Source organism: Triticum aestivum, chromosome 5D (genome assembly GCF_018294505.1).
Source record: "Triticum aestivum cultivar Chinese Spring chromosome 5D, IWGSC CS RefSeq v2.1, whole genome shotgun sequence".
NCBI classification, from domain to species: Eukaryota; Viridiplantae; Streptophyta; class Magnoliopsida; order Poales; family Poaceae; genus Triticum; species Triticum aestivum.
In genome coordinates, this window is record NC_057808.1 from 371,514,961 (window position 1) to 371,529,121 (window position 14,161).

The 14,161-nt window shown below is 41.8% G+C and overlaps 1 protein-coding gene across 6 annotated transcripts; it reads right to left on the reverse strand.

Moving 5' to 3' along the window:
- Positions 1–1,570: 1,570 nt before the first annotated feature.
- On the reverse strand, positions 1,571–13,082 carry LOC123121850 (uncharacterized). Of its 6 annotated transcripts, none has more exons than XM_044541925.1 (4): positions 12,843–13,082; positions 11,418–12,766; positions 11,218–11,271; positions 1,571–1,779 (listed from the first exon to the last, which is right to left on the reverse strand). In XM_044541925.1, exons 1-3 carry the CDS (start codon positions 12,942–12,944, stop codon positions 11,250–11,252), a joined length of 1,473 nt encoding a protein of 490 aa, XP_044397860.1. In that variant the 5' UTR covers positions 12,945–13,082; the 3' UTR covers positions 1,571–1,779; positions 11,218–11,249. The 6 variants fall into 6 exon arrangements, with proteins under 6 accessions (XP_044397860.1, XP_044397864.1, XP_044397861.1 ...); XM_044541929.1 differs by having other exon boundaries at positions 1,571–1,793; XM_044541926.1 differs by lacking the exon at positions 1,571–1,779 and adding an exon at positions 4,723–4,920.
- Positions 13,083–14,161: the final 1,079 nt, after the last annotated feature.

A 14,161-nucleotide genomic window follows, 5' to 3' on the forward strand; every position in this document is an offset into this window, starting at 1 on the left:
TCCATGGGCCTCTTGTGCCGAGGCCAAGGCGAGCAAGAGTTTGCGGTGGCAGAGCTCTGCGTTTTTAAGTCCGTCCACTCGGAGGTCTATGCTGACATTTGTTTGCTGCGCTCCTCCACGTCCGCTGGCCCCATACTTGGCGGCGAATGGAACTCCATGCGTCTACCAATCCCTGGCATCGACAATGTCAATGATCCTTGGCAGCTCTGTTGCTGGGACACCGACGCCATGGTCCCCTTCAACCGCTCGCTTTGCTGGATCGACTACCACCGCGGCATCCTCATCTTCGACGTCTTCGGAGAGCACATCCCTACCGTCACCTTCCTCGCGCTCCCTCTTGATGAGTTCCCTTCTCCTCACACTCACCGTGAAATCAAGCCATTCAGCTGGTTATACCGGGGTGTGTCCGCCATCGATGATGGCCGTGTGCTCAAGTTTGTGAATGTCACCCGCCATGATGGCATTGGTCACGGGGAACTCAAATCTGGTTCGGGCTTCACCATCACCTGCCACACTCTCGCATTAGGTAGCATGGTGTGGGAATTAGACTACACGATCACTTCAGCTGAGCTCTGGTCTTCCAAAGTTCCAATCCGCACCTTCCACACACCATCCTTATGTTTCCTCAAGTAAACATCGATAGACCTTATGTAGTGCACTTTCTCATCAGCGAATTCAAATACGTCATTAGGAAGATGTGGGTGGTGAGCATTGACATGAGCACCAGGACCGTTGAGTCAATTTCCCAATACATCAATGGGAAGGAGGGCCTTGAAACCGATGATGCTGACTTGACCAGAAAAAGATCTAGCGCTCCCACGTCCTTCCTGCCCTGTGAATTCTCCAGGTTCCTTTGTCTCTCCAGGTGCTAGCTTCTATCTACCACTTAGCACTTGATAGTTTTGTTGTTGTTTTTTTTGCCGTTCATCATTTTTGTCTTGTTGGTATTTCAGAAAGTAATGTAGTGTATTGTATTTATGTACTGCAGAAAGAACAAGGATATGGAATGACTCACGGTCTACAGATCAAGTTCAGCTACAATAATGGTAAGGATGAAGCTTTGAGAGAGATCATTATTTCTGAAATTGACCGGTATAGGATTACCTTGGTAGCAATATTATCTGCTTACTCTCTTGTATACACCATGGTAACAATACTATGCTGGTTGATTTGTATCTTAGAAAAAATACTAAGTGACAAAATATATCATTACCATGAGAATACAGAGAACTATCTACCTAATTTAGGTAAAACACTCCTAGATAGAACTGGAAACAAAACAAATCAATCGCAATTAGTGTTATTTTGTACTGGTCAGTTTGCAAAAAAAAGATGTTTCTTTGTTAACAAACAGAAGATAATGCCAACAGTGAGACTGTTTCAAGACCGCAGTAGCAATATTTAAAGTAACTGGCATGTTAATAGTTTTTTGCCGTTCATCATTTTAATCTTGTTGGTATTTCAATTACGTGGAGAGCAGCCTTTTTCTCCAACAAGATCCATAATGTAGTGTATTTTATTCATGTACTATATTGCAGGAAGAGAGCAAGGATATGGAATGACTCACGTGTGCCAACTTCATCAATCTGGATAGCTTTACGGTCTACAATTCAAGTTCAACTACAATAATTACAAGGATGAAGCTTTGGGAGAGACTACTCATACGCAGCTTATGTAGTACACCGTTATCTTGATGTCTGTGAGGATCTAATAATGTATTAATGTATATCGTCCGTCATTGCGTCATTTCTCTTGTTGTTTGCCTTTGGAAAGTCTTGGCTGCTTGCAAAACACTATTAAAAGTTAGCTGAAGTATGTGATCGTTATTTTTTAAATTGACCACTATGGGATTACCATGGTAACAATTCGATCTCTTGTATACACGTGGTCAACTTTAGCTCTTGCTGATTCATTGCTATATTACTGAATGGTGCAAAGTAGACAGAATGGAATACCTGCATTTGGTGTCGCCCTCTTCATTACTTCCTTGCGTATGTGCATCTTTTTGGCCAACTAATAGTATTGCACGATCTGTGCTAACATATTTTGTTTATAGTTTCATATACTGGATTGTTAATTTGTATACTTGGTTTAGTTTCATTATGGATCGGAATGAAGGAAACAAAGGTATAAATGATATTTACTTGAGTACAGCAGCACCAAGGGTTTCGACGGTGTTATGGAAACATCGTGCCAAATATACGGCCAGGATTGAAGATTTTTTTTTCTCTCTCTCTCACTGTAGCGATTACTCTTTACAACAAAGGTAGTGTTTGTGTAATACTAGTATACATCTGAACAATTTCCCTAAGATGGTGCTGCAACATAATAAAGGGTTTCAGAGATGAATTCGATGCAGAGTAGCTTTAATTGAAGTTGATGCCGTGGGCTTGTGTGTTCAGCAATTTTATTTAAGACATAAAATCATAAGATTTGCTAAATAAATAAAAGCGGACGCTACACATCGGTCGGATCATAATCCTAAAAGATCGACCGTGCGGGCAGCCGCTCGATTGAGTCGTGGACACAGCCGTCCGGTCCTTCCCTTTGAGTCGTTAAGCCTTTGCACAAGTCTCATGTTGCACTCAATGCTTTGCAACACGAGCCTTGTTGCAATCCTTCAAAATGCTTTTTCTGTGAGAGCCAATGAGCCTCATGTTGCACGTAGCGCTTTCCAACATGAGCCTTGATGCTGCAACCCCCCAAAACAGGTATTTGGGCGGGGGGGGGGGGGGGGGGGGGGTTCACATAATAGTCGTCTGATCGTTAGCTATTTGCAACATGGCTCATGTTGCACTCGGGATTTCGCCTTCATTAGTCAGCAACGTACTTCGTGTCGCGCCCGTACGTCTTGCAAAAAGGGTCATGTTGCAAACATCTCAGTCAGGTGCTCATGGCACGCAGACGATGTGGTGGACGTTTCGTGTCCGATCGGCCGGCTGGATAGAAGTATTTCCCCATAAATAAAGGGAAATATCCAGCGTCAACCGGCTGAAAACAATCAACGTGTCCGTCACCTCCTTTAAGCGCCATGTGCCCTCAATGCCCCACTCAAGGAAACACGAGACTTATCTCTTCGTCTAGAAACATCGCGTCCCTCTCCATCTCTCATCTTTATGTTTTTTGCAATATTATCTATGTTGCAAAAGTTCTTCCACAATAATATCTTTGTTGCAGAAAAAAGTGAAGATAGAAAAAAATACCGCAACACAATAATGTATGTTGCAAAAGAAATTCCACAACGCAACCTATGTTGGATTTTTTCTGCAACAAGATCTTTGTTGTAAAGCAAAAGAAGACGCCTAGCCGCTAGATTGATCAGATCTGATGGCCGGCAAGGCGGCGGATCTTTCACGAAAAAATGTGCCGGACGCGTAGCAGGCTCCATAAATAAATGGATAATTTATTTAGGGTACGTCACAAATGTAGCGTTAACTTGGGTGGAAACAGAAAATAAAGCGCATGAGAAATAAATTGACCACGGATTGTGGTAGCTGTTAGCCGAAACTACATGGACCAATAACTCACCTAGGAAAGCACGCAAGGCATAAAGAACAAACACGCACACACGGGTCCACCACGGGAAACCCTCAAGAATACAAGAGGCGAAAGGAAAGCGGGTGGCTAGGGTTAGAGTTTCTGCGTGGGTGGCGATGATCTCTGACAAGGAAGTGAAGCGACTGCGCTCTTCCTCCCATCAGGCTAGTTGTTCCTGGTTGCTCGATGGCGGGTATCCTATATGGGAGTGGAAAAGATGATACTGCCCTTTATGGGGCGGGGGTTGTACCGAAACGGGACTTATTTTGCGATTTTGCAGCGCATTTCAACAAGCTTTTCGATACTAACTGCTTCAGCAGCTTGCTAGAGTTCTAATAAGTGACGGCGGCGAGCCCGGGCACATGCCCAGGGTGCGCGTACGGTAAAATCGCCTTTGTTGCCGGTTTTAAAGTTAAGGGACCATCTGATGTGGATTGTGCACTTGTATTCTGTTGTTGCTTGTTGGGTGTACTTGTAGCTCCGGAATTTATAATGTGAAGGTACATCATTGGTGAATATTTGTTTTCAGAAACAAGTGAATGCAAGATGTTGTGTATTGAAATATCAGAATGAAGTATGCAATTCTTATTGCTATATTCCTATTGGCAATGAGTGGAGTGATTTTCGGTCTCTTTTGCAGTTCAACTGCTAGCTTATCATGTGCTGTAATCATTGGAACAGGAAGCCCCTTCTCTTGCTTTTCTTTTTCTCTTGTACTGAACCTGATAGTTTTGAAAAAGCTGAGCCATATGTCTTGTCTCAAAAAAAGATATAACTCTAAAGCTGCTACTATGACGTGATTTTTAGAAGGTTTTGCAGGTGATACATGCTAGCAGCCCAAAGAATTCATGGAATCAATCCCTAATGTTGCTAGTCTGATGTGATTCTTTCACCTGATACATGCTAGTAGCAGCTAGCAGAACAAACAAACCATGGATAACCTAGCTTATTACTGCTCCTTGGAAACTTGATGCATGGGAAATTTTCTTTTGTACTCATAACAAACAAGCTTCCAAACCTTGATACAAATACAGGTGTAAGATAAACACCTCCGCATTAGAATACACCGATCCCAAGCACGCATAGGAGTAGGGAATTAGGAGAGCTAGCTTCAGCGGGGGCTTTAAAGAAAATTCACACGCCTAATTGGGCCACAGGCGGGCGTTTTTCTGCAAAATAGGAGCCAACGCACGCAAGGCTGATGATTAGGATCGGACGACAGACGTTGAGTGGCTACAGGGATGCACGAGGGATGCTGGATGCAGGGATTTTGATCTGGCGGCAAAGCTCAAGATACGACACCATTTTAGTAGAGACACACGATTTTGATCTGGCGGCTGGAAACAAGAGGATGCAGGGATTCACGACGGATACCGGATTCACCTGATACGACGCCATTTTAAATAGGTTAGGGGCAATTTAATATTTCAAATAATATTGGTTTCTCCAAGACAATTACTTAGTGATTATTTGCAAAATTATGAACACTTTTGTTTGCATGTTTGTGAAACTTCTATTTTCATCTGCAATTCAAATTTGATTTTGAATTTGACTTTGGAACAAGTGGCAATTGCTATGAGAAAAAGGAGATGACTTCATTAATCAAGAGGGATTACTGTAGCTTAATTACAGGGGTGTTCCAAAACCTACATCAATAGCAACAAGTAAACTGATCAGCATATAAAAAAACATGTAATAGTACGACCCAGTTTCCTGATCAATACCCTTATAAAAAACCACTGACACTTCACTGCCATTTCAAATGGTACGGTGTGCATTCTATACGATCCAAATCTAAAAGTATATGTAGAACACAGGCATTGATACGAACCACGGCATCGACATGCATAATGCATAAGTAAAATTCAGGTAAGAAGACATGGTACAGCATCCATAATCTTAAGAAATGAAGTAGTCAAGCATGCTTTTACATCCTCCAGCAACACACAGCTAAACAGATGGGACGCACAAGCCAAGATCCATTCTGATATAAATATTAATTGCACTGCTTGGTCGTTGATTAACACTACATTAGAGTTATCCAGGAGTGGCAGAACAGAACACTATCATAAGCGACATGGCACAATAAAAGCAGATATTCCATTTTGCACCATTTAGCAATATAGCAATAAATCAGCATACGGTTTTATGCTTTACAAGAGCAATCACCGTAGTGTGGTTCCTAGAGTTTTTGCTTCAAAATAGCACACCAAACTAGTACTAACAGAAGGCTGCATAATGAATAAAGAACTACACATGTATAGATAGTGGACAGCTCCATAACGAGCAAAAGATTCAACAAGGAGAAACAGAGGATTCTTATGACTCTCAGGGATAACTTGATGGCAGAAGGAGCAAGCTATTACTCTCTCCGTTCCAGAATAAAAGGTGTATTGACTTCCGTGCAAGTCAACCATTTGAATGTTTGACCAAAGATTATAGATAAAATACAAAACTACTTTTAATGATGGATCAAATGACATAAATTTCATATTGTGGATATGATATATTTTTCTAAAAACTCGGTCAAACATGCACTCATTTGACTTTTGGAAAAACAAATACACCTCATATAAAGTATTACTCCCTCCATCCGGAATTACTTGTCGCAGAAATGGATGTATCTTAACGTATTTTAGATATAGATACATCCATTTTTATCCATTTCTGCGACAACTAAATTGGGACGGAGGTAGTATTTATTACCGATATGAAGTTTTTAGTCTACCTACACAACTCGAGCGGCTAAAACTCAAAACACTAATGGTCGATAGACCGAGCCAGACATTGCCTCCAGCCAAGCCACCGTTTTGCGATTGGGGAAAAGCTAGTCCACCGTCCCTAGCCAGAAAATTATATCTGGGTCAGTGTAATTTTACGTTCCGTGCCTGGACTAGAACCCAGCCCACCTCCCTGTCTCTTTTTAATAGGCTGCAACAAATTTTTTATTTTTTTTCTTCTCTATTATGGATAAGCTCCACTATTTTGAATGAATTAGACTGTCCCTGATACTGAAAAGTACCATGTCCGGCCATTTAAATTTAGAATCAAGTTGGGATGTTGCTACTATATTAGGTTGACAATCCCATCATTGTGAATCTGCTCTATTGCAGAACAAGGCATAGTAGGAAACAGGAAAGAGGTACAGCACAAAACGATGTGGAAAAACAAGCTGCACGCTACGAGCAACAAAGAATGGCACCCTAATAAGCACCAATCCTTTAAGCTCAAGTAACCATGATCTCAATACACAATGTCATTGACTTGCTGATAGGGAGTATAATTCTCTGTTATGAGTTAGTCGAAACACTGCCATCATGGCCGATCATACCTTGAAAATGTGGAAAAACAAGCTGCGCTCGTGGCACCCTCATAATCACCAATCATTTAAGCTCAAGTAACCATGATCTCAATGCACAATTTCATTGACTTGCTGATAGGGAGTATAATTTTTTGTTAGTTGAGTTGACGAAACACTGCCATCATGGCTGATCATACCTTTCGGTTACCTAATATTGCTAAAGAACACAAATGCGACTTTTCTTAAACTTGAATCGTCCTGATAAAAATATGTATTTTCACTTTGACCTGTAGTTGTTGAGGGTCTCCATGTGGAAGGCTTCAGAACATTCTCTAGGTACAGACCATAACACAAGTGAGACATGGTAGCAACTACCAAAAATTTCAAGATGCAGGATCAGGTATTCTTTTTCCAATTCATGGTACATTTGTAGCACTTTGTCAACTCTGTGAAAGCACTGCATACACCTGGAGTACACTGAACTTTTTCAGGTTTGGTTATCATATTTTTACACTGCTTCAGGTGAGTGATGAATGGTTAAGTACCTATTCATTGCTATTTATTGATACACACTGGACAGAACGATATAGCTGGGCGTGCTCCTGTTTTACATCGATGTAAACAAGAGATGCAATCTAGTCGCGTGCAGGCTTGGAAAATGAATTAGTTGGACATGCTCCTATTTTATGATGACCCCATATCTCCTATCTTATCTCAAAAAATTTACATCAGCTGGCGAATGTGGGATGACTCTGTACAGTATATTAGATTTACGTACTTTGCTGGTTGGAAACCTTACGTTGGTGGACGCTAACACTCTCCCAGCCTGTCAATATTCAGGTAAGCTGCAAATTTGAGTTATATTTATTTTAATTGCATGAGGTGGACATTGACCCTCATCCAGCCTGTCAATCTTTGCTAATTTTTTGGTTTAACCCTCCCTCAGTCAACTAATTGCTTGTTTGTTTTCTGTAGCATAAACCGGATGAGAATGTGCTATTTTTGGAGTAATCATGCGATTCTAGCTAGCCTCCACCAATTAAATTTATTCAGTAGGCATGGATACTGTAAAGTAAATCCACACCATCATTTTGCTTCAGATTCTTCTATACTATAAGACGTTGATTTTGTTCACATTTAACCTATTTCCTATCTTGCAGAGCCACCCATTGAAATATGGTTAATTTCTTATTCCCCGTCTTTTGATCACATTACCACTAGAATAGAGACGTGCATTATTTAGTTCCATTTAATATTGATTCATCTATATGCTGGGTGGTTTTGGCACTATGCCTTCCAGTTATGTGTGTCTGACAAATTAGCTGGAGTAACTCTTTCATGCTACTGTTCATTGTAAACCAAGCAGGTACTGTCATGAAATTTTCAAGTGCTTTTCAGGTGCTTACCACATGATTTCCTCCCGATTTTTTGCTCCTTTTCCTTCATCACAGAGTGATGGAAGTTTAGCAGCACAAGTTCCAGTAGTACTACGAAAAATCCATATTGAAGGGACTTGAGATGCTTCTATATTTCATTTTGATGACTCACAGGTTTCAGACTAGTTAGACAATGTCATAAACATTTATAAGACACATACTAGATCAAGACTCCCACCCAATCATCTGGCACAATTTGGTAAGAGGCAATGTTTAGTTTGCACTGAAACAATAGTTAAAATCAGGCATCTTTTCATTTGTTTCCCTATATACTTCTAATTCACACCGGCGGCCAGAGTTTTATGGGTTCATGTGATTCTGATGAACTTGGTACATCCAAAATCCACCTGTGCTGTCTTCGATTTTGATTTTTTTTTTTCAGTGTAAGGTAGTGAAGTCTGTTAATCCTCAAGTGTTATATGTGCTTGTGTGTTGGTATATACTTCTAACAACTGAAAATATTTAGTTTTCAGGTATCTGTTCAGGTGGATGACCGTTAATGTATGAGGGGTAGAGATGTCCTCATATTTGTGGTGGATACGAGTAATGTTAAATTTAAATGTCAGGCCCACTTTTTGTAAGAACCAGTAGCAAAATTCAGAGAAGAAAGGTGAACCTAAAGGCTACGGTACTATTAAGAAGAATGTTTCAGTTGCTCGAGAGATTGAGGAACAAATGAAGTTGATGGAAAATCTCTGGCCACCTGCAAATTAAGATACTTAAAGATCAAGTTCGGCAATAGTCGGTGCAAGCTCAGTTGTATTCAGTTTTGTAATAGTGATTTCTGAAATTTTCATGATGCTGGTTACTTAGTGCTAAGTGGCGTTTAATTTCGTCCAAACAAATTTTATTTGTAACTTAAGGATGGTTTTTGTTACGTGACGTATTCCCCAGAACCACTGCATGGAATCTATTTATTAGACCGCTTTGTTGTTCTGGGGTTACCAAAAATTCCTTGTGTACTCGGTTTTCGGCCAGTTTTCCTTATAAACTGGTAAATTCTCTTCTTCTTAATGCAAAGGCAGAGCTCCTGCTGTTTCCTCAGAAAAAGAAAATTTCCTTGTGTACAGAATAGAATTAGGGATCTATGTTTCTTACAGTTGTCAAAATTGCCTCCTACAGAATTGCGATACTGACCTATGTTACTTAAATCAATTACCATAATTATTTTTGCTAGAGACCCTATGTACTCAGTCCAATAAAAAATATTACTAATAGATCTAACGAAAAATACCTGAAATATAGGAACGGAGCCTTACATATCAAAAAAGCCAGGAACACCTGCCTACTGTAAGATTACCTGAATAGCCATAAAATTACAGAAAGATGCGCCAGGGCTGGTTCCTCGCCTACAGGACATAATTGACTGGCATGCAAACTGTAAGATTACCTTACACTCTTTTTGTTTACGGTGCTTTTAGTGTGGGGACTGGTTCCTCCTTCAACGCTATAATATTACCTCACAAAAGTTATGTTTCTCTCGGTTTGTTGTTTTGAGCGTGGGCACACAAGCTGGCTGGGGTGAAGAATAGTCCCTTACTGTAAGAAAGCGACACGGCACAACCTCAGAAGGCAGTTACAAATTTTGGGAGCATCTGAACATCTGACTATGCTGCTTGCGAGCAGTATTGACACATAAGATGAATTGCTAAACCTAGTGCGATGGGTTTGCTAGTTAAAAATCCATTTAAAAATGTACACAACAATAGTTCAAAACGAAATAAACAAACAAGAAATAGAAATGGCATTAGAGTGGGGAAAACTAATAGAGAAGACAGTTTCACCCTAAATATTAATGTAAGCGTAATCATGTACTTGATCAAGTTTCACGTGGTAATGACAACAAGAGGAAGACGTGGTAATGACATGAGAAGGCCAACGAGGCTAATGCTACAGTAGTTTACCTAATAAAATTCTCATGCAGGGAGAATGGCTTTTCACTGGCCTGGTATCCAGTTACACGACATAAAAAAACGCACTATATGGAACAGAAAGATCCTAATGGAAACAGACAAAGATGTAAGCTGATTGACCCAAAGATTCAACAAAATACCTTCTAAAACTTTTACCAATAGAAAAATGTGTGCTAAAAGGTTCGTAGATAATAGACATTTGCTCCGATATAGAAATTGGAGAACCATCATGTTTTATGCTTTACAAGAGCAATCACAATAGTGTGGTTCCTAGAGTTTGCTTCAAAATAGCACAGCAAGCTAGTAGCAACAGAAGGCTGTGTTATGAATCAAGAACTACATGTATAGATAGTGGACAGTCCATAAAGAGCAAAAGATCGAACAGCAAGCTGTTATTGTTTATTATCGATATTAAGTTTAGTGTAACTGCGCAACTGGGGCGGCTCAATCCTAAAAACACTTGAACAGCCAAAACAAGATAAATGGTAACAATATATTAAATGATTCAATTAATTAATATATTACTATAACAAAGTGAAAGCGGCACTATTACATAGCCAAAAACATGAACATATAGAATAAAGTGATGAAGAGGACAACACTAAAAGCATGTATTCCATTTTGTCCATTCAGTAATATAGCAATGAATCAATCAAGAACTACATGTATAGATAGTGGACAGTCCATAAAGAGCAAAAGATCGAACAGCAAGCTGTTATTGTTTATTATCGATATTAAGTTCAGTGTAACTGCGCAACTGGGGTGGCTCAATCCTAAAAACACTTGAACAGCCAAAACAAGATAAATGGTAACAATATATTAAATGATTCAATTAATTAATATATTACTATAACAAAGTGAAAGCGGCACTATTACATAGCCAAAAATATGAACATATAGAATAAAGTGATGAAGAGGACAGCACTAAAAGCATGTATTCCATTTTGTCCATTCAGTAATATAGGAATGAATCAGCAAGAGCTAAAGGTAAGCAGATGCATACAAGAGAGTAAGTAGATAGTATTTTTACCATGGTAGCTGAACTTAAATGTACACCGTGAGTCATTCCATATCCTTGCTCAACCTGCAGTACATAAATACAAAACACTACATTATTATTGTTCTGGTTGGAGAAAGAGGCTGCTTTCCATGTAATTGAAATACCAACAAGATTAAAATGATGAACCGCAAAAAACTATTAAGTACAAAGTGGTGGATAGCAGCTAGCACCTTGAGAGACGGAGAAACCTGGAGAAATCACAGGGTAGGAAGGGCATGGGAGCGTCAGACCTTTCTCTGATCAAGTCTGCGTCGTCTGTTTCAAGTCCTTCCTTCCCACTGATGTACGGAGCAAATGATTTCACCTCCTTAGTTTTCATATCAATGGACACCAACCACATCTTCTTAATAACGAATTCAAACTCGCTGATGATAAAGTGCACTAGATGTGGCATGTCTAAGTCTATTTGAGGGAACATGAGAATGTTGTGTGGAAGATGCTCAGGAGGATTGGCGGACCAAAGCTCATCAGAAGTAATCTTGTAGTCTAACTTCCACCTTGCATTGCCTATCACTGGGGTGTCGCCTAACTCGAGGGTGTGGCAGGTGATGGTGAAGCCTGAACGAGGTTTGAGTTCTCCATAACCAATGCCGTCGTGGCGGGTGACATTGACAAATTTGATCATATTGCCACCAAATAAGACAGACGCACCACGATACAACCGGCTGGATTTGAGAGGGCTGGATGGCTTGACCTCTTTGAGACTGTGCGGGGAAGGATACTCATCAAGAGGAAAAGCAAGGAATGTGACGGTAGGGACAGGCTCTCCGAACACGTCAAAGAATAGAATACCACGATGATAATCGATCCAGCACAGCCAGTGCCTAAAAGTAATGACAGTGTCAGTGTCCCAGCAACAAATGTGCCATGGATCATTGCTGTCAATGCCAAGGATTGGTACACGGAACGAGTTCCAATTGCCGCCAAGGACAGGGGCGGCTGATGTGGGAGAGCATAGCAAACAAATGTCAGCATATGATTTTAAGTGGATGGTCTTGAAAACGCAGAGCTCTGCCACCGCAAACTTCTCCCCGCCTCCGCACAAGAGCCCCATTGATTGAACCTCAAGCAGGCGTCGCTCCTCCTTCTGGAGGGGTCGACCACGAGGTAGGTTGTCACCGCTGCTGCGGCTATAATCTGTGTAGGGCTCTCTACAAGGAGGCAAAGCTTTGAGCGTGGAAGGTTCATAGGCATTGCAGATAAAGAAGTCCTGCACTAGCCCTCGTGCAGGGATTTTGGTACCTACGCGAAGCAGCAGTAGATTGAAGTGGGTCGCCACTATGGCTAAAGGCGTCTCTTGACTAGGATCTGGAAAGCGTCGCAACTTTGCATAGAGGCGGGAAGCGAGCGGGGGCTTGGCAAGGGAGAAGGCAATCCGGAAGGGAGCGTTCCAGGAGGTGATGCCGGACGCCCTGATGGGTGCCTTTGTGTCGTCCGGAAAAGACTTCTTGTCGTCCCTGCGGAAGACAAAGCTCTCCAGCAGTATCCAGTTGGGGAAGGGGGAGGTGGATATGGCGACCTGGAAATAGATTAGCAAATTAGGGGGATCTCTGTGAGGACAAATCGAAAGGAATTTGTAGGGTGAGATGCCTTACCGACGATGAAGGACCTTCGGAAGGAGGAGCTTCCGGAGCGGCAGACATGGCGATGAACGATGGAGGACCTTCGGAAGGAGGAGCTTCTGGAGCGGCAGACATGGCGATGCCTTACTGACGGAGGCGGCCGTGGGGGTTGGGGACCGGCGATCCGGCGGCGAGAGAGACCAAAACCGATAGATTTAGGGTTGTGCGTACAGCAATCTGTCTACAAGGGAGGCCATACGGGGTGGGGGTGGGCGGCGGCGTCCAGAGACCAAGCCCGATCGATTTAGGGTTGTGCGTACAGCAAACTTGTCTACGAGGAGGCCGTATGCAGTTTGGGCCATTACGCTTATTAGATGGGCCGGAATTCTTGGTGCATCCTCCTCAATGGGCTCTCCAGGCCTATTTTGTTGCATCCCCCTCAAGAAAATCACTTTAGCTTTTTTTTAACATCAGTGCAGACACAAGCGCTTATATACACGCGCATACACCCACCCATATGAACGTACGCACGCACACCATACCCCTATGAGCACTCCGATAGACTAAGCAAGCATATCATCTTGAGGTTTACGAAGTCACCGTAGGCGCCTCGTCGTCGACGGGAACGTCTCCTCCCACTAAATGTGCATCGCCGGAAATCCTGAAATAAATCCAGGAATAAACACTAGTACAGCGAGCTCCTAAACAAACGATTTTTAACCCCTTTCCGCGACGACATTTGGAATCGTCGCCAAGTGAGTGTGGGCGATAGGGGGTCCTTCCCACACGACCCAGAAACCGTCGGGGATATGCCCTCCTGGCACGCACGCTCGGCAAAATGTGATCGTGTGCGACCGGCGAGCGCTCAAATACGGAAATACGTATAGTAGAGCTAAAAATACAATTATACGGCAAAATTGTTCCCGGTCGCAAGTACATCCCACACAGTCAGTCCCCGCCAAACGTTTTCGTTCGTATGTACATCCCACACAGTCGCTTCAAGGAAAACGTTTCCGTTCACAGGTACATCGCAAACATTTTTTTGCATTAAAATGTTTGCGTTATTGAATGTATCACACACGGTCCGTAGAAGAAACGGTGTGGCAAAGGCTCTTCATCACACACAGTTTTTATGTGGTAAACGTTTGCGCAAGATGGTCTAACGCAAACAGTTTTCAAGAAAAAGTCGTGTGTGATTGTTCATTGATCCAACACGGTTTATTCCTAGAAATTGTGTGCGTTACCTGAGGTCATCGCCCACGGTATTTTTTTTTCAACAACCGTTTGCAATAGCAAAACCCAATTAGCAGGCTAATTCGCCATTAGCAGGCTAATTATCCGATTATTCATAA

Excerpts from the sequence above, each read along its gene's own strand:
- LOC123121850 (XM_044541925.1), bottom strand. The coding sequence starts at position 12,944 with ATGTCTGCCGCTCCAGAAGCTCCTCCTTCCGAAGGTCCTCCATCGTTC. Across the intron at positions 12,767-12,842 it reads CCGAAGGTCCTTCATCGTCG|GTCGCCATATCCACCTCCCC; the intron begins GTAAGGCATCTC and ends ATCTATTTCCAG. Across the intron at positions 11,272-11,417 it reads AGGTTTCTCCGTCTCTCAAG|GTTGAGCAAGGATATGGAAT; the intron begins GTGCTAGCTGCT and ends TATGTACTGCAG.